Source organism: Phaethon aethereus (assembly GCF_964289735.1).
Source record: "Phaethon aethereus genome assembly, chromosome: 4".
Lineage (NCBI taxonomy): Eukaryota > Metazoa > Chordata > Aves > Phaethontiformes > Phaethontidae > Phaethon > Phaethon aethereus.
In genome coordinates this window covers 19,801,996-19,816,444 of record NC_138578.1, presented here as the reverse complement: position 1 = coordinate 19,816,444, position 14,449 = coordinate 19,801,996, and the positions used below count along the sequence as shown (strand labels likewise).

At 44.8% G+C, this 14,449-nt stretch overlaps 1 protein-coding gene across 2 annotated transcripts in view; it reads left to right on the top strand.

The window, feature by feature from the left end:
- The window catches only part of ARHGAP24 (Rho GTPase activating protein 24), a gene marked incomplete at both ends in the record, with an annotated part of 185,613 nt that extends 171,484 nt beyond the window's left edge, over positions 1–14,129 (top strand). For both annotated transcript variants that reach the window (XM_081999362.1, XM_081999363.1), the window contains 5 exons: positions 236–368; positions 2,610–2,683; positions 3,461–3,582; positions 11,263–12,331; positions 13,886–14,129. In XM_081999362.1, the coding sequence (XP_081855488.1) occupies positions 236–368; positions 2,610–2,683; positions 3,461–3,582; positions 11,263–12,331; positions 13,886–14,129 (1,642 nt within the window). The remainder of the gene's footprint in view (positions 1–235; positions 369–2,609; positions 2,684–3,460; positions 3,583–11,262; positions 12,332–13,885) is intronic.
- Between the last annotated feature and the right edge of the window lie 320 nt (positions 14,130–14,449).

The following is a 14,449-nucleotide window of genomic DNA, read 5'->3' as shown; positions in this document are numbered from 1 at the left end:
TCAGCAGAGTTGACAGACTGTTGCTTGCAGGTACCCTATGTTCTGTATAGAAAAAACAAACAACAACAACAAAAAAACCAAACCAAAAAACAGATTACAGATATGATCTATAAATGTATATACTATTGCTCAGTAAAATCTGGGGTGACAATGGAAAAGTGGCAGTTTTTAGCCTGTCAATCTCACAGTATTATCCTGATTCACAGTAACAACTTATTGTATTCCAACCCAACAGCAATACAGATGTGCACACGGTGGCATCACTGCTTAAGCTGTACCTAAGGGAACTCCCAGAACCAGTCATACCATACGCAAAATATGAAGATTTTCTTTCCTGTGCCAAAATGCTCAGCAAGGAGGAAGAAACGGTGAGTTGGAAACTTCAGTAAGATGAAATAAAAGGCTGCCATGTTATAACCTGTTCCAATTTTGAGGATTAGAGAAGCTGGTGATTACCTATCCTAATTTAAGATGTGCATCTCTTAATTGAGGCTGGGTTTATATGAAAATTGTTCATATTTTCGTAGCCACCTAGGCCATTTGGAAGTATAGATGAAAGTGCATAGCACAACTTTAGATGTATTTATTGCATGTCGCTGAGTCCAGTTCAAGTGAACATTATTGTGGTCAATAGCTTCCATTTTGCATGGAAGAGACTTACATTTTCCTGGATTATCATTCTGAACTGTAAAAGGAAGGGTCTTAGTAGTTGCTGTCCAACTCTTGCCATTAGATCGGGGTCATCTTTTTCTAAGTGTCAGGATGCCAACTTTCACTGACTTTCAATTGAAGGCCAACAGACTCTATTCATTGCCTATCATCAGAAGGTCTCAAAAAGGTGGAAGCAGGCCACCTTCCGGACTTTTAAAACAGTGTGACACAGATAGCAAAATAAGGGCTCTGACTGACAATATGTGCCCTGCAGTGGTGTGGGTCTACTATATGTTAGTCTGAAGATACAAGAAACTAAGTGCTTGTTTTTACATTGTTCTGTGTGCTTATGGGTAATGAGGTCAACCCTGATATTTTTTTTTTCAAAGTAAATACAAACAGGCTCATTCTGTTGATTTCAATCTAACCTAACTTTCTAAGGTGGTTATTTCTGTTTAATTCCTTTTTGACATTTCAAATCCTGCTACAATTGGAACCCCTCCTACCTAATCTTCTAATTAAGATGAGTAGGAGCCCCTCTTTTCTAACTGAGAGACTGTCTCCTTTCTGAGCCTTCAGTTGATGACTACCAACAGCAGAGGTGGTAGTTGTTCCCATCTGATGGAATGGGGAGAGAGAGAAAGATCTGTGGCAAACTATCTTTTATGGTCATAATCTCTTACACCCAATGAAATCAGACTGGTTTTTTCGTTGTCCTTTACAGCTTGCTACAAGGTGCAAAATTTTGCCAGCTGCTTGCAAAAAGTGGGAGTGGGCTGTTCAGCTGGTTTTAATTTGAGCTGCTCTTTGCACAAGTTATGGCAGGGGATCCTCAGAGCTAAATTTGCAGCTATTTGCTTGTGTGTGTTGCGTGTGTCTCTAACCATTGATAGCTCCCAATGTAAAGCCACCTGACAGCTCTGCAGTTAGGCACCATGCAGTTTGTACTTGCAGTGATATTCATTTTCAGATTAAACTTTTAGTCATTTTATATTGGCTTAGTCCAGAGTGTATTTATGTAGTTCCTCTGCAAATACGCCATGAAACACTTTATTAAATTAATTTTGAAAGCAAGATTCAAATTACAGTGGCCTTTTGGTGCTGGAGTTGGTGCTGGCAGTTTGTGAACATTCAGTACTATAGGTGATGAGCCACCTCAGTCCTCTTTATAGTGGCTTAGCAGTCCAGCGGTAAGGTTGTCTCACTAGATTTTCAGTTGATCTTTCTCCATGCAGAAGTTAAAAGTACAGTCACTGTTAAGGGAGAGAGTTGTGCATCTTGTTTCCTTTCTTAGCCCACAACAAGCAAACTTGTGCACTCTCATGGTCCGCTCATTTTTATTTGAATTTGTTTTCGTAACATACTGTAATCAAAACCCCACTGATGGTGGCAAAAAGCATACTGAAAAAGAGGGTAAAGGCACTAGTTGGTAAAGAGCGTAGCGAGAGTCTGTTTCCACAGGGCACAGAAATTAGTGTGTGATATTCTGCTTGTCCCATTCCCAGGGTGGGCACAAACTGAAATAACTGTTTATTGGTCTGAATCTAGTGTGGACCAGAACTGGATACAATACTCAAATAGTTTCTCAGCCGAAAATGCCAACTAGTTCAAACTGGAACTGTTCCTGGAAGCCTCAGCCTTGTTATCAGCAGGAGGAGGAACAGAGCTGCTGGTCCAAAAAAGAAAGAGTGAAAGAGAAGCGAAAGACAGGATGAAACCAAGTTATTTATTTACTTGTTTGTTTTTATCCAGAGCTACTCCTTGTTAGACAAACACAGCTTTCCCCATCCAAAATGGGTTCTACAAGCCTTTCCTGATGGTAACTTGTATATAGCATTTAACACTGCAGTTTCAGTGATGTATTTATTGTCTTCTGATTGGAATTGCTGACATGTTTTTGAATCGCTGGTAAAATACTGTGCCTCACCACTCTCCCCCCCCCCTTAAACCACTTAAAGGGCCTGAAAGAACTGGTGAAGCAAGTGAAGAGCCTGCCAGCTGTCAATTATAATCTGCTGAAATATATCTGTAGGTAAGTGCTCTTGCAAGACTATCGCAATGGTATTTATAACTGTCAGCTGACAGACAAACCTGTCTGTGTATGTGCCCTAAAGGAAAAGCATCACTCACAGTCGGAGGATTGGTGAACTTAAGTGAATGCACTAAAAATTACTGCATGACCAATTACTAATTTGCTCTATCAAGGTGCACATTTACGACTTTCCTTTCATAAGCAGGCCATACTCAGGAAGAAACACAAGAAGATAGAAGTTAATACATTCTGTTTTCTCAATAGGGCCCTGGTTTTCCCATTTCTAACTGCAGTTACTGGCCTTGGCTGTGCACTCCTGAAGCATGGTATCCTTGAAAACTGTGTTTATCTTTCAACATACAGAATAGTTTTGTGGCTACATCTAAGATCTTAAAAAACATGTCTTACACAGTTGCAATTTGTGAACTTATAGGAAGTTCCCAGCATAAAAAAAGTTTTTAAAAGAATGTAAGCTTTTTTTTTAATTGACAGTTTGCATTTTGAGGATATTTTATGAGCCAAGTAGTTGGATTAATTATGCTGAGTTACCATCTTCAACAGAGTTATCTTGTAGTCAGTCCAGATTGAGATTCAAATTTTTGTTATCAATGTATCATTTTGAAAAAAATCTCAAGAAAGTGGGAACAGCTTTGAGCTTTCAAGATATTCCATGAGGATTTGGAATGAAATATTTGAACTATATTAAGAAACCATCACATGCTTTGACTTTTTTTTTTTTTAATTTCCTTAAATTAAAGGCCTCTTTCTTCCCCACAGATTCCTTGATGAAGTCCAGTCTTATTCAGGCATAAACAAAATGAGTGTGCAAAATCTGGCTACCGTTTTTGGCCCCAACATCCTTCGCCCCAAAGTGGAAGATCCTCTGACTATCATGGAGGGTGAGCTTACTGTACATAACTTGTAGTAGAAAGAAGGAATGTCTTTAGGCTTATTAACAGTACATACCAGTCTGTGTAATATGTGGAGTAAGTTCCATATATCTGTTTTATAGGCACAGAATTCTTCAACCTGAATGAACTCCTGGGTTAAATCTTGCAGGTTACTATAAAAGTGACTGAAATGTGCAGCATTGCAAACGGACTTTGCATGAGATTGTGCTACCCTGGCAACTTCACTAGAAATGTACATTTTCTTTCAAAACTTGCTGCAAATATGGTATGTTCTTAGTCAGCACATGTGGTTGGAGTGCAGTTAGTATTTTACCTGCAGTTCTTAAGGATGAGAAAAAGTTAGTACAGGTTCATACTGCGGTGACCAATGTAGAGTCCTCCACAAGGCAGTGGTGTGTTACATGCCTTCTTGCACAACAGTGATGAAATTGTCAGCTGCATTCTGTTATTTACAGCAATGTCCAGCTTGTAGCATTTTGCTGTGATTAAGACAAAAATATGGCAATGACGATCTCCTCCTATAATTTCCTCCTAGGCTTAATCCTTGTGACTTTAATTCTCTGTAAAGTACATGATGCCTTTTCTCCATCCAAATCTTTTTCTTAGTATGTAGCATTTACTTAACTTTCTCAGAATTTAGGGCTGTACACAGACCCTGCACTGAAAATTTTACCAAAGCTCAAAAATGTAGTGTTCATAGTTTATTTGAGAGCGTGTGGATTTATTCTTTTTCTATGAGTTTGATGCTTTCTCTCTTCCCCAGGTACAATTCCCCATATACTCTTCTGAAGTCTTATGTTTCCTCCTTCTTCCTTTTAATTTTAACACAACTGTGTTGTTGTGAACAGAAACATGGCATTTCCAAATCAAGGATGAAAGCAGTGAATACCCAGGGTTAGCTGTCTGAGCAGTAGCTCTCAGACAAGCCAGAAAACCTTCTAACATGGAAAAGGTTTTTGATAATCATCTTCACTTTAATGTCTGGATTCTCATTGTCACAGAGAATGGTTTGATCATGCATTTGATTCAGAAGGGTTTGCAAGAGCAGATGTTCTATTTACATGCATGTCTATTATGACTGTGCATGAGTATCATCAAACCTGTGCAGCTTCAAATACCCTTAAATCTGCATTTGTGGCTTCCTTCTGGTTTCCATACGTACTTGTCTCAAATGCACTGTGACTATCTGATGTGAGGGTGCAGAGATAAGCTTCGCTGTGTCTCTGAAGTCCTAGTTTACGCATCATACATCATTTACCCATGGTATTTTGAGTGAAAAACAATAGTCTTTCCTGCTTTGTTTCCTTCCTCTTCAGCTGTCTTGTCGTGTCTCTCACAGGAGTTACACTTTTTGTGTGTGCGTGCATGCTGCCTATCACTTCACTTTCAACCTGCTTCTTTGTACCTACAAAACTGCCAGGCTGGCTGGAATAGTAGCTTCTCTTACCCTGACATTTCTGTAGGGCTTAGCAGCCTGGTAGATAACTGCTGTGACTATTTCTCTTGGTCAGGCAGCAAACTACCTTTTTTCCCATGCTTTTGCATTAAATAGTATAAAAAGTACTTCAAATTGTTCAGTAGATTGGAACTGGAGAGAGATGTCACAGAGCTGATGTATACCACCGAAGTCCATGAGAACAGTATCTCACAGGATGACATTTACTGATGGGATACCATGTGTCTTCAGCTCATCTGGGGCAGGGGAGATGAATGGCAATTTGGGCTGGGGAGGGAGGAGTTAGTCATAAAATCACAGAATCACTAAGGTTGGAAAGGAACTTCAAGATCATCAAGTCCAACCATTAATCCAGCGCCACCGTGTCCCCTAAACCATGTCCTGAAGCGCCACATACACACATTTTTTGAACACTTCCAGAGATGGTGCCTCCACCACCTCCCTGGGCAGCCTGTTCCAATGCTTGACCACCCTCTCGGTGAAGAAATTTTTTCCTAATATCCAATCTAAACCTCCCCTGGCACAACTTGAGGCCATTTCCTCTCGTCCTATCACTAGTTAATTGGGAGAAGAGACCAACACCCTTGTTGCCACAACCCCCTTTCAGGTAGTTGTAGAGAGTGATAAGGTCTCCCCTCAGCCTCCTCTTCTCCAGACTGAACAACCCCAGTTCCCTCAGCCGCTCCTCATAAGACTTGTTCTCCAGACCCCTCACCAGCTTCGTTGCCCTTCTCTGGATGTGCTTAATCACCTCAGCATCCTTCATGTAGGGAGGGGCCCAAAACTGAACACAAGATTCGAGGTGCGGCTTCACCAGGGCCGAGTCCAGGGGCACGATCACTTCCCTACTCCTGCTGGCCACACTATTCCTGATACAGGCCAGGACGCTGTTGGCCTTCTTGGCCACCTGGGCACACTGCCGGCTCATATTCAGCTGGCTGTCAACCAGCACCCCCAGGTCCCTTTCCACCGGGCAGCTCTCCAGCACTCTTCCCCAAGCCTGTAGCATTGCATTGGGCTGTTGTGACCCAAGTGCAGGACCCGGCACTTGGCCTTATTAAACCTCATACAGTTGACCTCTGCCCATCGATCCAGCCTGTCCAGATCCCTCTGCAGAGCCCTTCTACCCTCCAGCAGATCAACACTCCCACCCAGCTTGGTGTCGTCTGCAAACTTACTGAGGGAGCATTCAATCCCCTCATCCAGATCATCAATAAAGATATTGAGTAAGACTGGCCCCAGAACCGAGCCCTGGGGAACACCGCTTGTGACCGGCCACCAGCTGGATTTAACGCCATTCACCACAACTCTCTGGGCTCAGCCATCCAGCCAGTTCTTTACCCAGCAAAGAGTAAACCTGTCTAAGCCATGAGCTGGCAGTTTCTCCAGGAGAATGCTGTGGGAGACGGTGTCAAAGGCTTTACTAAAGTCCAGGTAGACAACGTCCACAGCCTTTCCCTCATCCACTAGGCGGGTCCCCTGGTCATAGAAGGAAATCAGGTTGGTCAAGCAGGACCTGCCTTTCATGAACCCATGCTGGCTGGGCCTGATCCCTTGGTTGTCCTGCACATGCCCTGTGAGCGCCCTCAAGATGAACCGCTCCATGATCTTCCCTGGTACGGAGGTCAGGCTGACAGGCCTGTAGTTCCCAGGATCCTCCTTCCAGCCTTTCTTGTAGATGGGTGTCACATTGGCAAGCCTCCAGTCGTCTGGGACCTCCCCTGTTAAGCGGGACTGCTGATAAATGATGGAGAGTGGCTTGGCAAGCTCCTCTGCCAGCTCTCTCAGTACTCTTGGGGGGATTCCATCAGGCCCCAGAGACTTGTGGGTGTCCAGGTGGCTTAACAGGTCCTTAACTGTTTCCTGCTGGATTATGAGGAGTTTATTGTGCTCTCCATCCCCGTCTTCCAGCTCAGGGGGCTGAATACCCTGCAGATACCTGGTCTGGCTATTAAAGACTGAGGCAAAGAAAGCATTAAGTACCTCAGCTTGTCCTCATCCTTGGTGACAATGTTCCCCGCCATATCCAGTAAAAGGATGGAGAGTCTCCTTGGATCTCTTTTTGTTGTTAATATATTTGTAGAAGCATTTTTTGTTATCCTTTACGACTGTGGCCAGATTGAGTTCTAGCTGGGCTTTTGCCTTTCTAATTTTGCCTCTACTTGACCTAACGAGTTCCTTGTACTCTTCGTGAGTTGCCTGCCCCTTCTTCCAGAGGTGATAAACTCTCCTCTTTTCCCTGAGTCCCAGCAAAATCTCCCTGTTCAGCCAGGCCAGTCGTCTTCCCCGCCAGCTCTTCTTACAGCAAGCACATGGGGACCGCCTGCTCCTGCGCCTTTAAGATTTCCTTCTTGAAGACTGTCCAGCCTTCCTGGTCCCTTTTGCCCCTCAGGATTGTCTCCCAAGGGACTCTCTCAACCAGTGACCTGAACAGGCCAAAGTCTGCCCTCCGGAACTCCATGGTGGCAGTTTTGCTGACCCCTCTTCTTACTTGGCTCACAATTGAGAATTCTATCACGTCATGGTCGCTAAGCCCAAGACAGCCTCCGACCACCACATCTCCCACCAGTCCTTCCCTGTTTGTAAACAGCAGGTCAAGCCAGGCACCTCCCCTGGTGGGCTCAATCACCAGCTGTGTCAGGAAGTTATCCTCCACACACTCCAGGAACCTCCCAGATTGTTTCTTCTCTGCCGTGTTACACTTCCAGCAGATGTCCGGTAGATTGAAGTCCCCTACAAGAACAAGGGCCAGCGAGACTTCTGCCAGTTGCTTATAGAATGTCTCATTTGTCTCTTCGTCCTGGTTGGGTGGTCTGTAACAGACTCCCAGCAAGATATCTGCCTCATTGGCCTTCCCCCTCATCCTTACCCATAAGCACTCTACTTGGTCTTCACAGTCATTGATTTCTATACAGTCAAAACACTCCCTAACATACAGAGCCACCCCACCACCTCTCCTTCCTTGCCTGTCCCTTTGGAAGAGCTTATAGCCATCCATTGCAGCACTCCAGTCATGAGAAGCATCCCACCATGTTTCTGTGATGGTGACTGTCATAGCTGTCCTGCCGCACAATGGCTTCCAGCTCCTCCTGTTTGGTGCCCATGCTGCGTGCATTGGTGTGGATGAGCACTTGAGCTGGGCTATCGATTTCACGCCCAACTCCGGCATGCCACCCCTAGGTTCAACTCTAGTGAGCCCGGTTTTATCCCCTCCCCCCTTCAAATCTAGTTTAAAGCCCTCTCAATGAGGCCTGCCAGCTCATGAGCCAGAATCCTTTTGCCCCTTGGCGTCAGTTGCACTCCATCTGCTGCGAGGAGGCCCGGTGCCGTGTAAACCGCCCCGTGGTCAAAAAACCCAAAATTCTGACGACGGCACCAGCCCCTGAGCCATGTGTTGATCAAGATGTGCTTTCCTGTTCCTTTCAGTGTTCTTCTCTGTCACTGAAGGGATTGATGAAAACACTATCCATCGACCAGTCGCCCCAGTGCTCTCAAGTCCTTTTTGACTGCCTTCGGGCTTCTTAGCGCAACCTCATCATTGCCAACCTGCATGACCAACAGTGGGTAGTAATCAGTGGGCCTAACCAGACCAGGGAGTTTCCTGTGACATCTCTCACCCGGGCCCCAGGGAGGCAGCAGACTTCCCTGTGGGTTGGGTCTGGTCGACATATTGGGCCCTCTGTACCCCTCAGAAGGGAGTCATCTATGACAATTACCCTCCTTTTTTTCTTAACAGAGAAAGTCTTGATGCGTGGGGCTGGCTGACTCACCCTAGGCACCCCCTTGGATGGACCTTCGTCAGGGTCCTCATGTTCCTGTCCCTCACATTCCAGAGCCCCATACCTGTTGTGCAAGGGCAGCTGGGACGGTGAGGGAGGCCGGGAGGGGATTTGCCGGCCTCTCCGAGCAGGGACCTGCTTCCATTTCCCCTCATCTCTTAGGCCCCCTTCTTCTGCCTGGCAGCAAGAGGGCAGGGGATCCCCTGCTGCTTGTGGAGCCTCCACCAGATGCCGCTGCCCCAGGGACGGCCAGGTGCGGCTCCACCATTCCATCTCCCTCTCACACTCCCTGATGCTCCTCAGCCTCTCCACAGCCTCTCTCAGCTCTGCCACCAGGCCGAGCAGGTCACTCACCTGGTTGCACCACATGCAGGTGGTGTCTCCGCTGGTCTCTGGGACAACCAACAGGCTCAGGCACTGCCTGCAGCTGGACACTTGGGCAGCCACGTGCCTGAGCGGGAGCTCCATCTGTGTCACCGCACTCTTTCTGGCCACGGTTTTCAGCCGAGTGGCAACCATGGCTGAGCCTCCTCTGGGAGGACGATGGCCGCTTGTCAGAGAACCTCTAGTGCCGGGGGGGACACTGCGCCCTGCCCGCACGCCTTCCCTGCATGCCCTGCCCACGCGAACTGAATACTGTCTTCTAAGTTTATATGTTTCCAGAACTGGCTTCTGACTAAAGTTTGTGGGGTTTTTTGTTTTTGAAACTTTGAGCAAGAAAGTTTTATTTTACTTTTTTTTTTTTTAAACCGAGTGGAAAAGGAAAAGAATGTTTTTCCAGTTCTTGAAAGCAACTCTCCAGCCTGTTTATCAACAGCCCTAGCACTAAAATGATGGTGGCTGCTGTAGAAAATGGCATGGATACTACACTCATTGAAGGGAAATACATATGTTTTAAAAGTAATGAGAAACAGGTTTGATTAAATAGATGTATGACTTCTCTTTAAGCATAAATTTAAGATTTGATGTGAGACAATGCTGATTTGCAGGTGGGCTATGCTTAGTTAAATGTATAGGAATTTTTAACAAAGACCGTACATCAACTGGTGCTCACGGCCACCCTTCTTCATTGCTCTTTGCTTTTTGGAAGATAGTGAGTGCTTTTCTTGTACAGTCGTTCAAAGTCAAACATGCAGCTACGGGTAACCATACCTGTATAATGAGGATGAGGAGTTGTTCTTGTTTGAGTCAAGAGAGATTTTCCAGAATTCCAGTCATGGGGCAGTTTTTTCCTGTCAAACAGTGGTAAAAGTTGCCTGAGTACAGTGCAATGTTTGTAGTAAAATTCTGCACGTAACAGCTAATGTTCAGAAGGAATACAGCTAAATGTGCCATGGGAGTAACTAAGTGAATCTTCCTGCCGCATAGTTCCATTGTATGATTCTGCCTTAGTAAACAAACAAACAAACAAACAAACAAAGAAGAACACTAAAAAAAAAAGTTGTCGAAGTACCCACATTGAATTGGCTCTTAGTAGTTGTATTCTAAAAAGCTGGGGTATAAAGGTTCAGAATATTACAAAGGAGTAGATGTGAAATGATATCGTACAGTGGGAAGTTCTTGATTAGAAGAGCACAGCATGCCTCTGAAAGCTCTCTAGGAGCTTACAAATGGGATGGTTGTTATAACTACCTTGACCTTGTTCCTGAAATATTCTTAATAATCCTTAATGAGGGTCTGCTTAACAAAATAGAGTTGCATATCTTTATTACCCCAAGTCCAGTTATAAATGCTAGTGTGTGAATTACAGTGCCGTTGAGTGGTGTACACACCAAGGGGTTGTTCTTTAAGAGGAAAGGTAGCCATTTATTACAGCAAATAGCAAGCTGTGGTCCTGAATTAGTTCCATACTGTGCTGTAATGTGGCATAGTTTCCGGGTTGCATATAGTCTCACCATGGAGCAGTTAAGGGCATTCACATTAAATTAATTCTGTCATATTACTGCCCTGTTTTGCTCCAAAAGACCAAAACATCTGTGCTCCAGCAATGCAAATCCCTTGACTGCCCGTTTTCTGTTAAACTACCGAATGCAAGTGCTATGCCAGAATAAGACTGGTTTTAAAAATGATCGCCACATTGAGTTGAAACACATCACTTACAATGATGTTATCCTTTGCTACTCATTATCTCCTTCTGTTGTCTTCCTGGGGTGCAGTTACTGTCACGGTAACAGCTTTTTTCTTATGGGGTCTGTGAGGCCTGCTGGCTTGGCTCGGTTTGATGGAAGGAAGAGGTGGTGCTGATCTGGCATGGTAGCCAGAGGCACTTCAGGTGTGTTAAACATTCAGGGTGTTACACAGATGGACACATTGCGTCAATGTTCGTATAAGATAAATGTTTATTAAGTATTTGTGGAATCTGATGGATAAAATATATTTATGCCCTAAACAAAATAGACCATTAATGACCATATGCTTGATGTCTCCTTTCAGGTACAGTAGTAGTCCAGCAGCTAATGTCAGTGATGATTAGCAAACATGAAGAGCTGTTTCCCAAAGATGCAGACTGTCAGATGGGACCCGAGGTATGCAACAACAACAATGAAATGCCAAAGAAAGCGATTGTGGGGCAGCTACAGAACAAAGAGAACAACAACACCAAGGAGACAGCAGTGAGGCGCTGCTCTTGGGACAAACCCGAATCTCCGCAAAGGGGAAGCATGGACAGTGAGTCTCCAACGGCTCTGCCAGGCAGCAAGACAAATAGCCCCAGGAACAGCATCCAGAAACTAGATGTCACCAGAAGCCCACCACTCATGGTGAAAAAAAATCCTGCTTTTAATAAAGGCAGTGGCATAGTCACCAACGGGTCCTTCAGCAGCTCAGTGGAGGGTCCTGAGAAGAGCCAGACCTTACCAAACTGTACCCTGCAAACCAGGAGAACGTCATCCCTGAAAGGACCGGTAACTAAGATGGGCACACACAGCATGCAGAACGGAGGTGTGCGGATGGGTGTTTCTAGCACAGACAGTCACAGCAACACCCTCAACAGCCGGACCCCAGGCTGGGTGCCCAATGGCTACGTCACACTGAGGGACAACAAGCAGAAGGAATCAGTGAGTGAGTCAGGCCAGCACAACAGGCTTTCCACCTACGACAATGTCCACCAGCAGTTCTCTATGGTGAACTCTGATGACAAACAGAGTGTGGACAGTGCCACTTGGTCAACATCCTCTTGCGAAATATCCCTCCCTGAGCACTCCAACTCCTGTCGTTCATCCACCACCACCTGCCCTGAGCAGGACTTTTATGCAGGTAACTTTGAAGACTCTGTGCTGGATGGACCACCACATGAAGACCTCTCTAACCCATGTGACTATGAAAACAAAAGTGACAGAAGGAGTGCAGGGGGCCATAGCAGCCGAGCCACCAGCAGCAGTGATAACAGTGAAACGTTTGTGGTCAACAGTACTAACAATCACAGTGCTTTGCAAAGCCTGGTGTCCAGCTTGAAGCAAGAGATGGCCAAGCAAAAACTAGAGTATGAGACAAGGATAAAAAGGTAAGACGGGTTGGCTCTACCATCTGACTGCCTCTTGCAGAGTAAATCCAAGTTTTCCCTCTCGTGACTTGCTAGCAATCTGCACTAGCTGCAGCCATTTCCCTCTCGTGACTTGCTAGCAATCTGCACTTGCTGCAGCCACTGAGTGCTTGCCACCGAGTTTCGCATCTTTCAGTGTTAACGTACTTTGCTTTTGTGGTACCATGATCCAAAGGGGTTTGTTTCAGAGCAGTTGCTTTCTGTGGTTGTAATATGCTATGCTATTGGCATAAAAAATAAAGCCAGAACCTTGTGAGTTTGTGTAGAATCTAATTAACAAAATCAGTAGGCTCTCATAAGGTCTTCATTAGTTGATGCCTGTTCTCCAGAGACTGAGAAGGGCAAATGGGCATCACCTTTCAGTGAAAGCAGTGCTATGGCTTATTACACCTGTAGTTTTTGGGACTGGGAGACTTCTGGAACTCCTTTCCAGAGTCTTCATTCCTGTTGAGACTGTGCTGCATGTGGGAGTTCCCTCTGCTCATGGTCCTATCTCCGCACTGCTGCTTTGCCTGAACCTTTCCTTCACAGCTTGGATCTGTTAAAGAAGGCAAGGGAGAGCCATGTCTCTGTCTACATATAGTGTGGACTCTTCTCGCACATAACAAGGTTGCTAGGGTGGGTGGCCATAATGATCAGTGAATAACCTCAAAGTCTGGCCTTAGCATTAACTAGTGCACACAGTAGTGCAGGTCTGAATGCGTTCTCTTTGTAATAAAGGTTCTTCAGTAAAGCTGTTCAGGACTTGTCCTCTAATCTCTTGCACAACAGCCCTTTGCACTGCAAGGGGCACCTCTGGCACTGCAAGTCATAGCTGGATCACAGAGCTACTGGATCAGAGCTACTGGTAACAGCAGCTGCCAGTGAAAGTACAGCGTACAGAATATTGCAGTCTTTCGCCCACATCACTGTTTTCAGCATAGTATGCAGTGCAGTAGAGCACTTCTAATGTTTAATACGCATGATGATTGTGTATTTAGTACCACTGGGATTTCAGATGCTTTTCATTGGAAAGCTAGATCTGAAATAGGGTCAGTTTTTTAGGCAAAAAACATGTTGATTGCAGGTTTTTTTAAATTGTCAATCTATATGTCAATTAGATACAGCAGATAAATAGGCTGAAGAAAGGAGATTAGCAGTGAAACAAAGGCATTCAGGGCATTACTCTGACCTTGTAAGTGACACTAGTGCAACTGCAGCAGGAGCTGAGTGTCAATAGTTCCAGAAGTAAGAGGAATACTTAGCCTATTCCTGGAGAATTAAGTGGAGCTGTTTGCTACTGTGCACCTTGCCAGTGGCTGTTATTAGGCATTTTCTAAATGAGCTACTGAAGAGATTGCCTTATGAGAATGGTTCATTGATGAAGTTATGATTTGTAGATACACCTCTCAAAAATTCAGTCTAAGCTTTATAAATGAAAAGACACATATATGAATTTGTTGGTAGTGTGCATTTCTGTTGAAGGGAGTGAGGAGGGCTACTCAGGAGCTGTCTACTTTTATTTCATTTTTGTAGCTTGGAGCAGAGAAATCTGACCCTGGAGACAGAAATGATGGCTCTGCATGAAGAACTGGATCAAGAGCGGAAGAAGTTCACAATGGTAGAAATCAAAATGCGTAATGCAGAACGGGCCAAGGAAGATGCAGAGAAGAGGAATGATATGTTGCAGAAGGAAATGGAGCAGTTTTTCTCCACTTTTGGAGAACTGACAGTGGAGTCTCGCAGACCAGAAAGAGGCAACACCATCTGGATCCAGTGAGCATTGGAAGAATGGACTGTGGGACTTTGGGGAAGGGCTTGGGGGTATTATACTGTATCAGGTGGCTGGTCACCTGTCTGAGGCTAGTACTCAACATAATGTTATAAACCCTTGAAGGAAGAAATCGTACAGACATTAACCACTCATATTTACAGTGTGTACTTATCAAGTTGTACTCTTTGAATGCTTCATGAGACTACTGTCAAGTGTTACAACTGGATATGTGTATATAAATTTAAAAAAAAAATCCTTAAGAGTAAGAGATGTATCTCAAGAAATATTTTAATGCAAGTCTTGTATTTAAACTGGTAAATTGAAAT